At 47.0% G+C, this 19,409-nt stretch overlaps 1 protein-coding gene across 14 annotated transcripts in view; it reads right to left on the bottom strand.

Moving 5' to 3' along the window:
* SEC16A (SEC16 homolog A, endoplasmic reticulum export factor) overlaps window positions 1–15,898 on the bottom strand; it is a 39,358-nt gene extending 23,460 nt beyond the window's left edge. For 7 of the 14 annotated variants that reach the window (XM_083721978.1, XM_083721989.1, XM_083721987.1 and 4 more), the window contains exons 1-6: window positions 14,888–15,036; window positions 6,637–10,346; window positions 4,636–4,778; window positions 3,942–4,030; window positions 2,362–2,482; window positions 1,047–1,233 (exon numbers count right to left, since the gene is read on the bottom strand). In XM_083721978.1, the coding sequence (XP_083578104.1) occupies window positions 1,047–1,233; window positions 2,362–2,482; window positions 3,942–4,030; window positions 4,636–4,778; window positions 6,637–10,272 (4,176 nt within the window). In that variant the 5' untranslated portion in view covers window positions 10,273–10,346; window positions 14,888–15,036. Of the gene's footprint in view, window positions 1–1,046; window positions 1,234–2,361; window positions 2,483–3,941; window positions 4,031–4,635; window positions 4,779–6,636; window positions 10,347–14,887; window positions 15,039–15,797 lie in introns of those variants that run through there. The other 7 variants (XM_083721984.1, XM_083721991.1, XM_083721981.1 and 4 more) reach the window with 3 other exon arrangements.
* Between the last annotated feature and the right edge of the window lie 3,511 nt (window positions 15,899–19,409).

Genomic DNA, 19,409 nt, shown 5'->3' with positions numbered 1-19,409 from the left:
CCAGGTTTCTAATATCCTCAGTCAAGCACCTTCTAGGTGCCATCCACATCAGAAGAATGGTTGGGGGTGACGTGAGAGAGAGTGAAGTTTCTTCAGCTGCTCCCTGAGGATATTTTCTCCCAAGAGAGGTCAGGATGGCTCCCTCCTTGCTATAATTCTGCTGGCAGGCTGAGACTTCCCTGTACAGACCGACCTTTGGAAGACTAAGGTGCAGGTGGTGCTAACCACTGGGCTGCTGTCGGAGCAAACTCAGTTTTTAACTGCTGGTTTTAAATGTGTTTTGATGTACAGTCATACCTCAGGTTACAGCAGCTTCAGGTGAGTCTTTTTGGGTTGCGGACTGCCGAAACCCAGAAGTACAGGAACAGGTTACTTCCAGGTTTCGGCGGTCACGCATGCGCAGAAGCGCCGAATCACAACCTGTGTGTGTGCAATGCGGGTTGCGAACACTGCGGGTTGCGAACGTGCATCCCGCACGGATCACGTTCGCAACCCGAGCGTCCACTGTATTGTTTTTAACTAGTTTCCTTTTATTACTTTATATTTTACAATGATGTTTTTAAACTTTGGAAGCCTTGAACCCCAACTTCTGAGAAAAGCAAGATATGAAACATTGAACATCAATAAGAATAGTATTAATAGTATCATCATCATCATATCTTTATTAAGAAAAGAGCTGGTGCTGTGACATCTTTATTGTAATTATTTGTAGGCCTTAATAAATCATATATATGCGTGTGTGTTTCTGTTAATGTTTACTTGCTTTTTAAATTATTTTCTCCACCTCCCACATAGGTTTCTAGCTGTTCTTATTTTATCCTTAAGCCACCTTGAGTCTCTGTCAGGGAAGAAGGAGGGATATAAATAAATACATAACAACAACAACAACTCTGGGACAGTTTCTTTTGGTGGTGGAGGTGGAGAGAGAAATCAGCGAGACCCAGCTGAGGCACAGCTAGTGCAGGGGGAGGGGGGAACCCAGACTGCAGCACTGGGGGTTCTTTGGTGCTGCCAGGTGATTCTCCAGAGACAGGACAAAGTCTTACCTGCTGGGAGCGCGAGCTGAAGCTGCTCCGCCGGCTGTGGGAGCTGCGCAGGCTGTGGCCAGACTGTTCGCTGTGAACACTGTGTCGGTCAAACTCGTCCCCATAGAGGTTCCGGCGAGGCTCTAGGTCATCAAAACTGGCGGTGAAACGGGGGTCATACTGCCAGTGCTCCTCATACTGGTCGTGGCTGCAAGGCATGGAAACAAAACACAAAAGAAAGTGCAAGGGAGGCCTTGGGATTGTGGGGAAGCTCCAAACTGAGAGGTCCTGGAAGTACTGCACAGGCTGCCAGTGAGCCTGATTTAAGGGGTCAGTGCTGGCACATAAAGTCTACAAGGGACAGGGGCCCAGGGGCCTACAAGAGTGCCTTGTTAACCCTCAAAGGCCCTGCTGGTGCCACTGCTGAGCTCTGCCTACTTGGTGTGGACCTGCAACAGGGCCCTTCAAATCCTAATTTCCACTGTAAAACTGAGGCCACGTTCACAGCGCTATACTGCTTCAAACACTCAAGGCTTCTTTCCCCAAAGCATCCCGGAAGCTGTAATTTGTACAGGGTACTGAGAGTTGTGGGGAGACTGCCCCCTCCCATTCCCCTCCCACAGCTAGAATTCTCAATGTTTCAACAATCAATCTCCTTCTGAGTGAACTCTAGGAATTGTGGCTTTGTGAGGGGAATAGGGGTTTTGTAACAACTCTCAGAACCCTTAACTACACTTCTTAGCTATGACTTTTTAAAGTGGTGTCATGTTGTTTTCAATGTATGGTGTGAATGTGATTAGGTCCCATCTACACCGTACATTTAAAAACACCATTATACCGTAGTGCTTTAAGTGTGTGGTGTGGATGTCACCTGTATTCCACACTACTACAGGGAGATTTCAAAGTCTGCAAAATCATAGAGCTGTAGAACTGGAAGGGACTCAAAGGGTCATTTAGTCCAATCCATCTGCAATGCAGGAATCACAGATAATGTGAGAATCACAGCTAAAGGACAGATAGACACCTCAATCCACTTGAAGTTCTCCAGCCTCTGCCAGTCCTTTGGACATCCAGTCCTTTGGGATCGCATGCAGGCTCAGAAGCCAGGAGAACCTTAGCTGTTTCTGCCACTGCTGCCATGGCCAGGTCCTGCAAGGGCAGCAGAATTCTGACAGAGGAAGTTCCCTGCCAAGGAGGGGCTTTTTCTACTCAAATGTGAGGCCCAGAATGTGATCCTGCTACTTCACGAGCTTCAATCCTCTGGGAGTGGGAGGTGCACTTGGTGTTTTGATAAACACCCATCAAGACCATTCCAGACATCCAGAGGTTCACAAACCTGTTTGTGTAGGGATAGGCCTCTCTCTTTTGGTAAGGGTGCTGTTCTGGGTAATCCCAGTACCTCTGGTCGTAAACACTGGGGTCTCTGTACCTGGCGTCGTATGGGTAACGGCTTGGACCTTAGGAGGGCAAAGGCAGGAGAGAATCAGTAATCCCAGGAGCTTCACACAACCATTTCAAGCCACATTTTAAGACTTGCCAGAAACAGAGAGCACATGCTAGCATTCTATATGAAAATCCAGGCGTGTCAAATTTAAAAATGGCATCCCTCTATTTATTATACAAGGTGTGTATAAGAGAGTTGTGTGAACTTGAGGCTGTTTCAGCTATAATTAAGAATAGAACTGGAATGTCCCCTCTGAAAACTAATGGGGTCAGGTTTTGAAGAGGATCGAGTTTGCCATCAAAGAAGTGCCCTCTTTCTCTCTCCAGAAAATGTTATTTTTAGGTTTGAGATTATTTTTTAGCCAGATCCCATGCAAGGTAACCCTAACCCTAACCTCTGAGCTCATTTACTGGGACATGCACACCCCGCATTTCCACCTTTAGCAATGGAGGCACTCAGGGAGTTCAACAGGGTTTCCTCCCAAGTCAGTATCCATAAGGCTACAGCCTGGGAATTTCAAAACAAATCCATCTCAAAATATATAATAAAATTAAAACATCCTCAGCAAGGCAAATGGGGGCATTGCTATGCATCATTCCAAAACATACAAATCCATTTTCTTACAACCAATGCTGCTTGGTTTTTTCCTCCTCAAACTTGTAAAGTTGCCAATTTCATTACTGACATACAATTCCACACCTAGGGATTAGCTTTTATCATGAATGAGAAAACTGCTACTGTAGATTTACAAATTAATTATTCACAAATCTTAAAAACACTTTTCCAGGTCAGTGAAGTATAAAAGGTTCAAAGAAGAACTTCACTTGGTAACTTGAAATTAGCATCAGTAGCTCCCTTACTGGCTTCATGAGCACAATGAGTGACAGGGCAACCAAAGCAGTTTCTGTGCCAAAACTGGGCCTAAACCCTGATTGAAATGGATCTACAAAATCCATTTCCTCTAAGGTACACCTGTATCTGGTCTGTAACCTCCCACACAAGAATCTTGCCCAAGGTATTTATTCACAGCCATGATGACTAAGATTTTACTTTATTTTTAAAGGAAAGGCCACAAAGCTCAGTGGCTGACCATCTGGTTCACATGCAGGAGGTCCCAGGTTCAATCTCTAGGGGCATCTCCAGGTAGGGCTGGCAAAAACTCCCTGCCTGAAAACCTGGAGAGCTGCTGCCAGTCAGTGCAGACATGACTGAGCTACATGGAAGAATGGTCTGACTCAATGTGATGCATCTTCCAATATTCCTAAGCAACCATGCTCTTCTCCAGTACAAGATCGTCCCTATAAACCTGCTGCTTGCCTCCATCTTTGAAACTCTGCAAACGTTATAAGGGTCCTCAGCGGAAAAGGGAGAATGTAATGCTAGATTTAGGTTAACTATAAGATGAAGCAATGGTTATAAAATGTGTTTTGCTGAAGGACAAAAAAAACCAGCAACCCACTGATATTCCCTACCTCCATAATCATAGGGATTTACATAATAGTCCGAGTAGTAATCATTCCATCCGCCTTTGGTGTTGTAGTAATCTTCAGGATATCCCTGCCTGCAAGAGGAAGGAAGAGCGAGTTGTTTTATTTGTTTTAAACATCAATCATCAAAGAGATCCATGCCCATAAGCTCACAACTGAACTGCAGTGATATCACACAACTTGAAGCTCTTAACTGGTTGTTTCTTGCTAAAATTTAACTGATGGCTTCCCATTTACTTTGTTCTTCCTGATGCTTTAGAACCACTTCACAAGCACCAGATTGCTTGGTAAAGCCAGGACACAACAGGCCTTTGTAGTTTCACACTGCAGCAGCCATAAATTTATTCTGCAAATAGAGGTTCAGGCGGATGCCTTCTATGTCAACTTTTAAATGCTCATATTCCATCAGGCTTACACAGGCAATTAAGAATGCAACTTTCCACGATAGTTAGCAGATTTACGTTTACTTTTTTTATATGGTGCTTGTCTTATGGTTTGATGCACAATTGTCGTAAACTGCTCTGATTTTATTTATTTATGAAAAGCAATATAGAAGTATTTTCATTTTTAAAAATGAACAGGAAACTTCTGGATGGAGTGAGGGTTGGCTAAAGTGTCTTTCAGAAAGGGGTGCACACATAAACACACACACCCCACACCACTTTCAAGGACTGCACACCTGGAGGAGGGTTTATCAGAGGTGTGGCTTGCTCTGGAGCTGGGGCGTTCTGGCTCCCCCTGATGATAGCTCCTAGCGTTCCTACTGGGTGCCGTGGTGTCATAATGCTGGGAGGCAGGATCATATCGGCCATATGGATGCTCCTAGAGGCAAGAGGTTATATATTACTCAACAGAAAGCTTAAGAGCCGAAGTCCACCACATCTAGATCCCCTTCCTCTCCCAGCTGACCTTTTGCCAACTGCTAACTAGAGAAGCTTTGGAAAGAATAAAGGCTCAGATGTCAGGAGAAATGGGGGGGTTTAGGCCATCATTCCTTTCAACAATTGCCAAGTGGTATCACATGTTTGGGGGAACCCACATGATCCTCCCCTTTGCTGGTTTTTGAAGTTTCTAAATCCCTTCACCCTGAATGTCTTTCTAATTAAGAACGTAACAGCAAGGCTGACAGGTCAGGCTAAAAGAGGCCCAATCAGTCCAACTTCCTGTCCTCACGGTGGGGGAAAAAGATGTCCCAATGGGAAAATGCTCCCAAGCAGGACCCGAGCACAACAGCAATTCTCCCCTCCTGTGGTTTCCAGAAACTGGTAGTTGTGCAAGCATAGCCAAAAGTAAAAAAGACAAAAACAAATTAAAACTGGGTGCAGGGAGAAGGCTCTAGTCAAAGAGCGGCATAAACCAGCCAAGTCCTCTGGCCACATTCAAATGATAGGCAAAGCTAGACCTTCCCACATGCCACTGCACTCCAGATATGTTGGCATTAGAGCTCCTGGCAACTCGCACAGAAACTGATCAGGGATAGAGTTCTAGTTGAAAGCATTTTGAGAGCATCAGGAGTGGGGAACCTTAGTCTGCAGTTGGGATTTCATCCAACCCCCTCTGGAGCAGCAAAAACCAAGGTATCTTCAAATATCTGAAGGAACATCACATGGAAGATTGAGCAAGCTTTTTTCCCTTCTGTTCTGGAGGGGAGGACGCAAACCAATGGATTCAAGTTACAAGAAAGGCGATTCCAACTAAATATCAGGAAGAACTTTCTGACAGCAAGAGCTGTTTGACAGGGGAATGGATTCCCCCAGGAGGTGGTGGACTCTCCTTCCTTGCAGGTGTTTGAGCAGAGGTTGGGTGGCCATCTGGCATAGATGCTTTAGTTGAGATTCCTCTGCAATGCAGGAGGTTGAACTAGATGTTCCGCAGGGTCCCTTCCAACTCTACAATACTATGATTCTAAGCTTGTTCCATCTTCAACGTGGGAGCCAATCTTCAAAGAGCAGTCACATGCGAGATGGAGCAAGGTTGTTTTCTGCTGCTCCAGAGGATACTAATTAATGATTTCAAATTGCAAGTCAGGAGATTATGATTAAATATTAGGAAGGATTTTATGATGGTGAGAGCTGTTAAGAATGTGGAATGAACTTTCTCAGAACTTTCTCCTTCACTGGAGTTTTTAAAACAGGTTGTATGTCCATCCATCAGGGATTCTTCAGCTGTGATTCCTGCATTACAGGGGGTGGACTAGATGAGCCTTGGGGTCCCTTGCAACTGCAGAATTCTATGTTTCTATATATGGAACTGCTTTTAATTGTTTTCATATTTTTTTTGTTTAATGCTTGTAAATAACCCACCATGGGATCTGATGATCAAAAAGGCAAGTAAGAAGTTTAATTCAATGAATGAATAAATGAATAACTAAATTATTTAGCTGTGATAATACCCCCATTGCAGGGGGGTTGGACTAAATGATACTTGGGGAGGTCCCTCCCAATTCCACAATTCTGTGATTCTCAGCTGACATCTGTCCATCAGCTGTTCAGAAGAGAGAAACTGAGAGAAGGGGAAAGGAAGATTTTCAATGTGGAAGCAACCCCCCTTTTTTTCACTAAGCCAGCCATTGCTTTCCCCCCTGGGCTTCCGCTAACACGCCCACCCTCCCTACCACCTCACCACCCCACCTACAGCCAACCACAGAACGGCACAGAGGAAAAACAACCTGTGAGCCCACCTGGTAATAAAGGTGAGCAGTCCTGGGGTCCACTGGAGGGTATGGCGTCTGGTACGAAGGATAACTGTTGTAGGGGTGCCCATAGTAGTAGTAAGGGTTCTGTGGCTGGATGAAGGTGGTCTGGCAGGGGGTCTGAGAAGGCGGCGGGTGCTGCGGCTCATGCTGAGAGGGGATCCCGGCTGGCTGACCAGCCACTGTCACTGCATTAGTCTGGCTGGTGGCAGCCGGAGCACTCTGAGGTTGGCTCGACGACACCGGCTTGCTCTCCATGGACGCCTGAGCGTAGGTTACCAAACCCCCATCAGCCTCATAAGTCCTGTGGCCTGGTGGCTGCTGGGCAGAGCTGCTTGCAGGATGCACCTGGGGGTTGGACGGAGCATGGGGCTGCCCTGAGGATGCTGCCTGCTGCTGCAGGGGGGAAGTGCCACCCGGAGGCTGCACATCTTTTGTGACCTGCTGATAGAAATGCTGTGGATCCTGAACCTCATTCTCCCCTCGGCCAGGGTGACCAAACACCAGCCCACTGGAGAGTGACTGGTTATGCACCTGGGTGCAGCTGGTGGTGCTGCTTTGCTCCAGGGACTTTGCTACCGTGAAATCTAGCACTCTGGGAAGCTCCTGACTGCCTGAGTTCTTGGGACTGCTGTTCACAGGGCCCGTAGCGAGGGTCAGAGGGGCTGACGTCACACTGGAGGCATTAGACCTAGACTTGCCAGACAAGTCTGAAGGAAGCCCTTCTGAAACACTAGCCTTTTGGCTTTCGGAAGCTAAGTTGAAGGTGCCTTCGGAGGCTGGGTGAATCAGTGAGGTGGAAGGTTTATTCGAGGCCATTTCAGAAGTGCCGAGAGGATTTTGTAAAAAATTAGAATTTGACAGAGCAGCAGCAGAAACAGATGCCTGACCTGCTGGTCTGGGTTGCCCCAGAGGCATGGTTTCACTATGAGGGTTTCTGCTAGTGTGGAAGCCCAGCAGAGGCTTATTGCCACCCCCGGGATCTTTTGCCAAGTGGCTGCTTTCACTCTTGCTCAGCTGATCAGTGAGGGAGAAATTAACTGGCTGAGCCAAGCTGTAGCTTTGATTCGGCTGGGCGATCAGGACGGGCTGGTTCTGCAGAGCCTCCGTAGGTGGGGAGGAGAGGAGGCTTGCGTAACCCGAACTCGCCTGGGAGCGAAGAGCCTCTTCTTCCCCCAGTTTGGGAGGGTTTTCCAAGTTTTCGGAAGACACATTCCCAGCCAGGGATGGTGGGTGGGGGATGGACCCTGGTGAGAGGGACTGCTGGCCAGGCAAACCTTCCTCGGGTGGCTGGAGCACCTGGGCTGCCTGCTTGGTCGGCACCTGCACTGCTGGAGCAGCCGGGGCCAACAGCACATTCCCCCCAAAATTTGGCACCTCACTTTGGGCCCAGAGCGTAGTGGCTGGGCTCTCACATTTTTTCCTGTTTCCCTGGGCCCTGCCTGGCAGTTTCTTCTCAGGGACTGACTGCACGTTTTCCACCAAGGACCCACCGCTGGGTTGCAGAGGCCCTGCAGCACCACTCCCCAATGTGAGAGGCAAGGGGTAGTCCCGGGGCACGAAAAGGGTCTCCAGATTATCGGGAGGCTGCTCCAGGTTCCCCGGTGAGGCGACTGGGGTGGCCTGGCTCTTCTTGGCACTTGAAAGGCTCTCTCTCAGCTCGGCCACCATCTTCGCTTGGTCGGCCTCAGGGGGCTTGACCCCCAACCCATGCGACCTGACAGGCTCGAATGAACTGTTGGCGCTCGTCTGAAAGACCCCCATGGGCTTGGGGGGGCTTGGGGTGGGTGCATGGGACAGAGGGCCGCTATGGTGATAACTCTTGCCAGGGCTCTGCCTGCTACCATCCCCTCCCAAAGGGGAGGAATCAATTTGCTTGAAGAAGCCCATGGAGGAAGACGATGATGCCTCCTCCTCTGGGAGCTTCCCGCTCTCCTGCTGGATAAATGTGCCCAGCTCCTGTGGCTGAGATGCGCTGGGGAGACTCCACTGGCTCAGGCTGCTGTAGTTGGAGGAGACACTGTCGGACCGGATGGGGTGAGGCAACAGATCAGGCGCTTCAAGGTTTGGCCCTCTTTCCAGACGGCTGGTGGCGCTAGACTTCGGCAGTGATGGGCCTAGCAGTGAGGTGTACCTGGTCGGATCTGGGGCCACCCCGGGAGACAAACGACTCTGGTTTGTAGGCTCGCTCGGCAGGACTTCCTGGTTTGGAACGCACTCCAGGTTCTCAATGTTTTCGTACTGCGTGCTGACAGGCCCTCGAGCATCGGCAAGGCTGGCGTTGTCTTCAGTGAGGAAGGCTGCACTTTTGCCAGCCTGGGCATCAGGTGGCTCACAGGTGGCTCTGAAGGGATGCTGAGCTTCCAGGCCCTCAGCTGTGCTTGCCTGCATAGGAGAGAAAGACGCTGCCGGGATCTGCTGAGAATGGAGGGGCTGGTAGTATGTGTGGCCCATCGTCTGTTGAAAAGTGTCAGCGCTGCTGCTGGCCTGCTCAGCTCCTTCTGATGAAAGGATTTCCTCATTCTCAGCCTCATCTCCTTTGAAAAACATGGAAACTGTACCTGAATCAGTATTGGTCGGGCACTGCCTGCTGGCCGCTTCAGATGCGCCTTGAGGTTCAGCTGAGGAGTCGTTTTCTTGAGTGGTGGGATTGCCAAGAGTGTAAGTTGTTTCAAGAGGTTGCAGGTAAAAGTGTTCTTGAGGGAGGTGGCTGGGCCAAGGGCACCCTGCTCCTGTGTTTTGCCAAGCAGTGTGATGGTGACCAGAGCTCTGGCTGGAAGTCATGCTGGAGACATCGCCATACGTCAATGGGGCCTGAGCAGCATTGTGAATGAGAGGCTGCTGCAGAGAATTCTGATGGGGCTCCATGTGGGGACCTGGCTGGGAAACACCAGCAGCAGACTGAGTTACAGCATAGTGGGTGTTTTGGGATGGTGGCTCTGGGTAGGAAGAATAAGCCTGGCCCTGAGGTGGCCCTGAGCTCCCTTGGGAGGGTTTCCACTGAGGCACAGTTTGCTGGGCAGGAGAGAAGAAAGACAAAGATGCTGACAGGGAAGCAGGGTTGCTTGGATTCCCACCAGCCTCCTGCCTGCTCAGAGGCCTGTCTGGCATAGGAGCCAACCCCTGGTGCCCACTGACAGAATTTTCAAGAGCGATCCCCATGGAATGATGCTGCCCCAGAGGGCTATGGGTACGCTTGCCAGGCTCAATGCTCAAAGGCGTTTCGGCACTGTTTGTGACTTGTGGAGCAAACAATGGCATGGGGGCTGCCACACTCGAAAATGCACTGTTTCCTCCAGGTTGAGAGGCAGGCGCTGCTGGGGAAAATGAGAGCAGACCATGAGGACTGTCTGCTGCATGTGGAGGAAACGCTGCTAGAGAAAAGTCTTGCACAACAGGTGGATTGCCTCTGGGGTTGTTGCTGGCAGCAAACTGGGTGCCTTGTGGGGCTTGCTTGCCAAAGGCAAAGGGGTCTGTCACGGGTTGCACCGGGCCTGCGGCTGCAGAGACTGGCACGGTGGCCCGCTTGCCGAACGGATTGCTTCGCCAATACATGTTCTGTGATGTTGCCAGTGGAGGGGGCCCGCCTGCCCCAGTGGGGATGGTTTGTGGCGGAGGCTGCATGACAGACTCCTAGCTGAGTTGCTCAGGAGAATTACTGGAGGATGCTGTGGAACTGGCTTCACTTCATGCACTCACTGCAACGGAGAGAGAGAGAGAGAGAGAGAGAGAGAGAGAGAGAGAGAAGACAAAGAGTTAAAGAGGCTTCATACTTCATAAGAAGTGTGAACTAAGCATTGCCAAAAGTCACTGTTATGATGGGGGGGGGGGGATCCTTTTGAGTGTTTACTGAAATGCTGTCATCCAAAGAATTCGAGGAACAAGTCCAGTACAGGGTTATTTCCTATGCAAGATGATTTTTTTGTTCATCTTGTTCATCACAATTAAAAATGCAAATGTTTACTCACGAATTATTATTTTTTGGAATGTTTGTAAATATTTTAAAATGTGACAACTCAACAGGATGTTATTCTACCACATTAGACTTTAAGGGGAGGGGAAGGAAGGCAGAGAAAATTCAACATGTCAATTTTAGCATGCTTGAAGAGTTGTTAACATCAACAAGTTCTGGAGAAACAAGGAAATCCTTCATTGCTACATTAATGTTTATGAAGTATAACATAATTTTAAAAAAAGAAATATCCTGTTTCCAAAAGCTGAAAATTAATCATAGAAAAACAGAGTGGGAAGTTGTCCACATCATTAACTTGCATATATTATTTAAGTTCATTTTTCATTTGCTGCCAATTAATTTTTTACTGTGAGAATCTGAAAATAGCTCTCCATTCACAGAAGGCCGCATTGAAAAGGAAGTCCACTGAAGCACATGCCTATAGCCAGGTGCTCCCACTAAACAATTTCAAGTGCTACTCTATCAAGACAGAAGCCTTCTTAAAATGATAAGCAAAACCCTGCTAAACGTCAGCCCTTTGGAAATACAACCCTGCAGTGAGTGTTTACACCTAGCTTGGTAACTCACTGGAATCAAGGGGGCTATGTCCTGAAATTAGGGAGGCCCTGCTGCAAATGTGTAAACAGGCACTCTCCTCATCACCTCTAAGTTTCTGTGCAAGCAACTTGGTAGGGTGTATTAATCATAAAAAGAGGTCCAACTAAACAGTGGCCCTCCAGATGTTGAGGGATGACCTCCACACACACAGCATCCCTGATCATGGTTGCTTCAATTGTGCTTGAACAACAACAATGCTCCCCCACTTTAGAAAAGCCTTGCTTTCTTCCTCTCATTTTAGGCTACAGTGTTGTACCAAACAACTAATCTTGGCATGTGAAGCCTGGAAAGCTAGCAAACATGGCAGTGGGCTTTCCTAGGCTTACTTTCATGGCTGCCCTGAGGTTTTAGATCAGAACCAAAATCTTTCATCTGAAATGCACTGCACTATTACGTGTTCCTAGAACCCCAAAGCAAAGGGGCCCCAGTCTTTCTGGAAAGCTAAATGCCTATTTCAGAGAAGAAAAAATGGATATTGCTTAGAACTCCCCCACCCTCAAACAGGTATGCACACAACAAAACAGGCAACCCTTCCAACCAAAGAGAAAGGCAAAACTCCCTCCATTTTTAAAATGAAGAAGAATGGGATCAGTGGATCTTGATGGGAGTCACAGGGGTGTCTGAAGATGAGCTTGGAATTTCTCCAGCTCTGAACAATCTTCCAAGAAAGGCAGAATAGCATCACCCTTTCTGATAAGCTTCTCCAATACAAACTTCCCCTGGGATATTTTGTTTAAGTATGACCTAGTTTAATTTTTATTAAAAGGGAGACAATCAGAGTGCCAAATCAAGAGTTCTGAGTGGGGAGGAGGGACTACATGTGGATCAAATGCCCACGTATAGTATGACTTGGCGGCAGTGCAGATGGAAAGGATTCTGGCCTGGATAGCTCAGTCAGTTAGAGCATGGTGCTGGTAACACAAAGGTTGCAGGTCCAATCCCCATATGGGACAGCTGTATATTCCTGCATTGCAGAGGTTCTGACTATGATCCTCAGGGCTCCTTCCTCTATGAGTCTTTGACTGCAATTGATCTACACTGGACATGATGAGCTCCACTTTATTCTGCCCTACTTAGGCTTGATCTGAAGTTCCAGGTCCAGTTTTGGGCACTCACTTCCTTTAAGATTTCTAAATGAGAGAAATAGTCAACAGCATGGAAAAATAAGTTTTGAGGAACTTGGAATGTTTACTCAACAGAAGAAAAGACTGTTAGACGGAATTACAGTGCTCTATAAACCCCTGAAGGGCCATTATATAGAAGGGGGAAATGACTTGTTCCCTGCTGCCATAGAGGGCAGGACTAAATTACTTAGAAGTAATGGGTTTAAGTTCTAGGAAGAGAGAAAATCCAGTCCAATGTCAGAAGAAGCTTCTTGACAGCAAGAGAAGCTGGAACGATGAAACCAATAATTGAGGGGAGGGGAGGGGAGGATGCCTTCAGGTAGAGTCTGGGCCGCCATCGGGGGTGGGGGTGGGGTGTGGGCTCTGGATTTCATGGAACATACTACCCTATTTGTAAGGCACCATTGCATAAAGAATGCAGATGCAGATGCCTTCAGGAAAGGCCACTAGATTTAGTTTTGGCTTTTAAAAGCAACACCTTCATGTCTTTATGGAGTTCACAACATCCATGTTTGTTTGCTTTTTGGTGTGTGTGCGTGTGTGTGTGTGTGTGTGCACGCGCACCGCCTTAAAACACACAAAGTTTTAAAGCAATATTTACAAAGCTTTCAAAGACTTGCTTTTTTGATTGAAGAAAATAAGATTTTATTCTTTACAACACATGTTAAACACTTCATCCCGTGTCATACTTGAATTAAAGCCAGTGCACAAGCTGCAAGGAAATCACAGTTGCAAAGGTCAAATCAGATTCAGGAGATATCCTTTAATTGGACCAATTCATTTGGTTAGCTGTGTGGGGCTGTGATAGTGAATGAAGTCGAGAAATGTGAGATTTTAGAAATGAGCGTTTGGACTTTCAGGCCTTGGCTTCAGGCCAACTCATCCAAAAATCTCCCTTTAAGCAAAATCAGGGCTGTTATTAACCACAAGTTGTAAAAGGCTGGGATGCTTCCTGGCTCAAAGAAAAGGCAGCTAGAAATTCCCTGGCAAACTGAATATGCTACCTGTCTATTCACCTCATCTGACCACTAAACCAATCTCCAGGATTTCAAATAGGAGCTTCTCCCAACCTTACCTTCTGTCTGCAAGGGAGATCCACTACTCTATAACACGCCCCGCCCCCCCCCCCCCGCAACTCTTAACCACACTCACAGGCAAACACCCTTTTTATCACTGCCAATAATTGTTTTGAGTGACTCAGAATGTGGGATTAAGATATAGACCAACAAAGCAGTCCTGATGTTTTTACACCGCACTCCTGGATTGGCTCCCTTTTTCTTAGCACCTGTCCCCCCCCCCCTGTAGAATGATGAGCAGAAACTCAACAGGTGATGCCATCTCTCACTGGAAAGAGTACGAGTTGCACAAGTTTCAGGTAGGTAGCTGTGTTGGTCTGACGCAGTTGGCCAAGTGTTTGGCAGGACATTTCCATATATTTCCTGTGCAAAAATTTCCTTAGTGGTGCAAATCAGAATTATGTTCAGATATCCTTCTTCAGAGTCCACAGCTATGTATTAAGGGGGAGGGTGCCTGCAGCAGAAGTCAAAATCTTGACAGGCTGTGGCTCAGTGGTAGAACACCTGCCTTATGCCAGGTTCAGTTCCTGCATCTCCACATAGGGCTAGGAATGGCCTCTGAACATGAAACCCTGGAGAATAGCTGCTGCCAATCAGTGTAGATAATACTGAGTTAGAAAGATCAAGGGTCTGATTCAGTTCCCAGTGTTCCTATAAGGTTCATGTCAGGCCAAGTTTATATTCTTTAGACTTCAGGTGAAAATCCTTTAAACTTTCTCAAACCACTTAGTTAACTTTGGTTAGCCTGTTCTAAGTTATATATAGCTTCTCACACTCATGGGTGTCCTGAAGCGACTTGCTGTAATATAGTTTGGGGTTTCAGAAATAGGTGGGTCCTTCTCAGGCCTACCTTGAATTGCCACTAGGGATTGAACCTGTGACCTTCTACATGCAAAGCAACTGTTCTACCTGGTGATCTGAAGCCTTTCCCAATCTACCTTCTACCTAGTCACATCACTTGACTCATGTAGCTCAGCACTGTCAACATGGAGCGGCAGCAGCACTGGACAGCCTCAGACTCACAGGACGTTCCTAGCCTCGCCATAGGAGCCTGTCCCTGCAAATCACAGGCTCTAACCACTGAGCTACATCCTCCCCTTAGAATAATTTTCGGGTCCTCGTGGTTATGAATAGAAGGGCTGAATTAAACAAGAATGCCAGCATATTTAACTTAGCACGAGTGGGGGCCGAACTTGGGCCCCTCCTGCGTGCATGCAAGAGAAGTCACAACCTCGCCCTGAGAGGCTGATTTATTTCTCGTGAAGAAAGCCCACCCGCGACCGCCGCATCCTCATCCTTATAACATTCTCCTTCACCACAATAGCATGCGACGGATAGAAGAGAGGGTGGGAGAAAGGAAGGGCCTGCCAGGTAGACTGCCGCTGAGCCTGGAGGCTCCACCTTTATCCCCGCACCGGCTTACTCCGCCCTCTCCTTCCTACGCCCCCGACACCCCCGGGGGGACTCACCTGCTTACCGCTCGCTCAGCAGTAGCACAAGCAGCGCCAACCGGCTTTAACGGTGCCTCGGTGACAGGCAGGCAGAAGCAAAAGCAGCAAACGCCGCCGCCATCTTGGAACATCCGGCAGCGCAGACGTGTCACGTACGCCCCTAACCATGCGTGTGACGCCATCACGGCCCCCCGCCCCCCGCTTTGGCCGGCTCCTACACAAGGTAGAGATGCATGTAGACTTACGAAAAGGGATGAATATAGATTCGTGCACGATTTCACTTCCGAGTTCACTTGCGAAGGTTTTTCTTTCTTTTTTACTCCGCGCCCCTTTTGCTCCCTAAGAGCCACGAGGACTGGAAACTTTGGCTGCCTGAAATGCCTTGCATTTAAATCATATTTCCAATCCACCCAGCAAAGGATCGTGGGAATTGCAGCTTGCTTAAAAGTGCTAAAACTGTAGCTCTGAGGTGTGGTGAACTACAGTTCCCAGGATTCTTTCGAGGGGAGAATCGCTATGTACATTACAAAGATGTCTGCAAACGTGACATGAAGGTTGGCAACATCAACCTCGCCGTGCGTGAATCCCTTGCAGATGATCAGAGTGGCTGGATCCACAGCAGTGCTCAGAGGAGGAATGACTGCTAGGAGGAGCACAGAGAGAAGAATCGCCATGGTGCAGCTGTAACAGCGAAACCGGGTGCCTTCATCTGCTCCAAATGCAACAAAACATCTCTCTCCCATATCAGTCTCTACAGCCACATAAGGCGCTGTAACCTTCCAACAGTTTAACAGCTTCTCTTAAACTCCCAAAAGCACACGCCTTCATGATCTCCCGAGACAGAGGTATGCTAACGTACAGGTGCCCTTTCTTGGGTGGGTTAGAATCGGAAGAATCGATCCATAGAAATTGGGATGAGAGCGCCTACCTGTCATCTGTGTTTGTGTTCCGGTGAGAGGAAACAGGAATTGAAGGGTGGGCATGCTGCTCCTTCTTTTCTTAGCTCTACGGTTTCGTCCGCCGTCAGTAATTCGTTGCTCGCGTTTCCGTCCTCCGCCCCCAATCAATGAGTCAGTTAAAGGAGAGGCCACGGCGATCCCTTTAAGGAAGTTCGGAACTCTCCGGCGGGAGGAGGCGGAAAGAGCTGAAATCATTCCCCGGCTTTTCAGCTCGGAATCTTTAGTGCGTGGAGTAGGCTGGCTAAGAGCCCCACCGTGCATCTGAGCATGCACAGAGTTCCCTCGCCCTACACGCATTTCTTGAGCTTGTGAGACCCGGAGGGAAGGACGCTCATCCCCCCCCACTTTATTACAAACACTTTCTTTTTATTTAGTTTTAAATTCTTCGCAGAATTCTCCGCAAAAGTTTTGCAACCCAAATTTAATTTACATGAAGAAGATGCCTGGAAATATTTTGAAGGTCAGGGTGGAGGCTCAAGCCATTTGTGCTAAAATGCTAACCAAATCTGCACCTGCATCCACACTGAATAATAATAATAATAATAATAATAATAATAATAATAATAATAATAATAATTTATTATTTGTACCCCGCCCATCTGACTGTGTTGCCCCAGCCACTCTGAGCGGTTTCCAGCAAATATAAAAGCATAACAAAATATTAAATATGAAAAGCTTCCCTATACAAGGCTGCCTTCAGATATCTTCTAAAAGTTGTATACTGTAGTTCTTGATGGAAAAAGGTAAAAGGTGGATCTAGGCGGATCCTCATTAATTCATATGATTTTTTCATTCAAATTAAATAAAATAAAATCACCATGATACTGTAGACCATGTTTTACTCTGTAGACAGCATCAAAAAAATCACACATCCACTGTTTCGCAGGGGTGCAAAAACATGGTCAAAAAACACAGATCCTCATGATTTTTGCACTAGATCAGGCCAAAATCACCATCAGATCAAACATCATGGCCATGGGCACAGCATCCACCACAAAAATCACGCATCCACGGGTTCCTGGCCATGTTGTTGTTGTTGTTTAGTCGTTTAGTCGTGTCTGACTCTTCGTGACCCCATGGACCAGAGCATGCCAGGCACTCCTGTCTTCCATTGCCTCCCGCAGTTTGGTCAAACTCATGCTGGTAGCTTTGAGAACACTATCCATCCATCTCGTCCTCTGTCGTCCCCTTCTCCTTGTGCCCCCCATCTTTCCCAACATCAGGGGCTTTTCCAGGGAGTCTTCTCTTCTCATGAGGTGGCCAAAGTATTGGAGTCTCAGCTTCAGGATCTGTTCTTCCAGTGAGCACTCAGGGCTGATTTCCTTAAGAATGGATAGGTTTGATCTTCTTGCAGTCCATGGGACTCTCAAGAGTCTCCTCCAGCACCATAATTCAAAAGCATCAATTCTTCGGCGATCAGCCTTCTTTATGGTCCAGCTTTCACTTCCATACATCACTACTGGGAAACCATGGCTTTAACTATACGGACCTTTGTTGGTAAGGTGATGTCTCTGCTTTTTAATATGCTGTCTAGGTTTGCCATCGCCTTTCTCCCAAGGAGCAGGCATCTTTTAACTTCGTTACTGCTGTCACTATCTGCAGTGATCATGGAGCCCAAGAAAGTTAAATCTCTCACTGCCTCCATTTCATCCCCTTCTATTTGCCAGGAGGTGATGGGCCTAGTGGCCATGGTCTTCGTTTTTTTGATGTTGAGCTTCAGACCATATCTTGTGCTCTCCTCTTTCACCCTCATTAAAAGGTTATTTAATTCCTCATCACTTTCTGCCATCAAGGTTGTGTCATCTGCATATCTGAGGTTGTTGATATTTCTTCTGGCGATCTTAATTCCGGCTAGGGATTCATCCAGCCCAGCCTTTCGCATGATGAATTCTGCATATAAGTTAAATAAGCAGGGAGACAATATGCAGCCTTGCCGTACTCCTTTCCCAATTTTGAACCAATCAGTTGTTCCATATCCAGTTCTAACTGTAGCTTCTTGTCCCACATAGAGATTTCTCAGGAGACATATGAGGTGATCAGGCACTCCCATTTCTTTAAGAACTTGCCATAGTTTGCTGTGGTCGACACAGTCAAAGGCTTTTGCATAGTCAATGAAGCAGAAGTAGATGTCTTTCTGGAACTCTATCTTTCTCCATAATCCATTGCATGTTTGCAATTTGGTCTCTGGTTCCTCTGCCCCTTCGAAATCCAGCTTGCACTTCTGGGAGTTCTCGGTCCACATACTGCTTAAGCCTGCCTTGTAGAATTTTAAGCATAACCTTGCTAGCGTGTGAAATGAGCGCAATTGTGCGGTAGTTGGAGCATTCTTTGGCACTTCCCTTCTTTGGGATTGGGATGTAGACTGATCTTTTCCAATCCTCTGGCCACTGCTGAGTTTTCCTAATTTGCTGGCATATTGAGTGTAGCATCTTAACAGCATCATTTTTTAAAATTTTAAATAGTTCAGCTGGAATATCATCACTTCCACTAGCCTTGTTATTAGCAGTGCTTTCTAAGGCCCATTTGACTTCACTCTCCAGGATGTCTGGCTCAAGGTCAGCAACCACACTACCTGGGGTATATGAGACATCCATTTCTTTCTGGTATAGTTCCTCTGTGTATTCTTGCCACCTCTTCTTGATGTCTTCTGCTTCTGTTAGGTCCTTTCCACTTTTGTCTTTTCTTATGGAAATCTTTGTACAAAATGTTCCTTTCATATCTCCAATTTTCTTGAACAGATCTCTGGTTTTTCCCATTCTATTGTTTTCCTCTATTTCTTTGCATTGCTCGTTTAAGAAGGCCTTCTTGTCTCTCCTTGCTATTTTTTGGAAATCTGCATTCAATTTCCTGTATCTTTCACTATCTCCCTCGCATTTTGCTTGCCTTCTCTCCCCCGTTATTTGTAAGGCCTCGTTGGACAGCCACTTTGCTTTCTTGCATTTCCTTTTCATTGGGATGGTTTTAGTTGCTGCCTCTTGTATAATGTTACGAGCCTCCATCCATAGTTCTTCAGGCACTCTGTCCACCAAATCTAAATCCTTAAACCTGTTCCTCACTTCCATTGTGTATTCATAAGGGATTTGACTTAGATTGTATCTTACCGGCCCAGTGGTTTTTCCTACTTTATTCAGTTTAAGCTTGAATTTTGCTATAAGAAGCTGATGATCTGAGCCACAGTCAGCTCCAGGTCTTGTTTTTGCTGTATAGAGCTTCTCCATCTTTGGCTGCAGAGAATATAATCAATCTGATTTTGATGTGCCCATCTGGTGAGGTCCATGTGTAGAGTCGTCTCTTGGGTTGTTGGAAAAGAGTGTTTGTGATGAACAGCTTGTTCTTTTGGCAGAACTCTATTAGCCTTTGCCCTGCTTCGTTTTGAACTCCAAGGCCAAACTTGCCAGTTGTTCCTTTTATCTCTTGACTCCCTACTTTAGCATTCCTATCCCCTATAATGAGAAGAACATCCTTCTTTGGTGTCATTTCTATAAGGTGTTGTAAGTCTTCATAGAACTGGTCAATTTCAGTATCTTCAGCGCCAGTGGTTGATGCATAAACTTGGATTACTGTGATGTTAAAAGGTCTGC

This window comes from Podarcis gaigeae (genome assembly GCF_964106915.1).
Source record: "Podarcis gaigeae genome assembly, chromosome: Z".
NCBI lineage: Eukaryota > Metazoa > Chordata > Lepidosauria > Squamata > Lacertidae > Podarcis > Podarcis gaigeae.
This window is presented reverse-complemented; position numbering and strand designations above follow the sequence as displayed.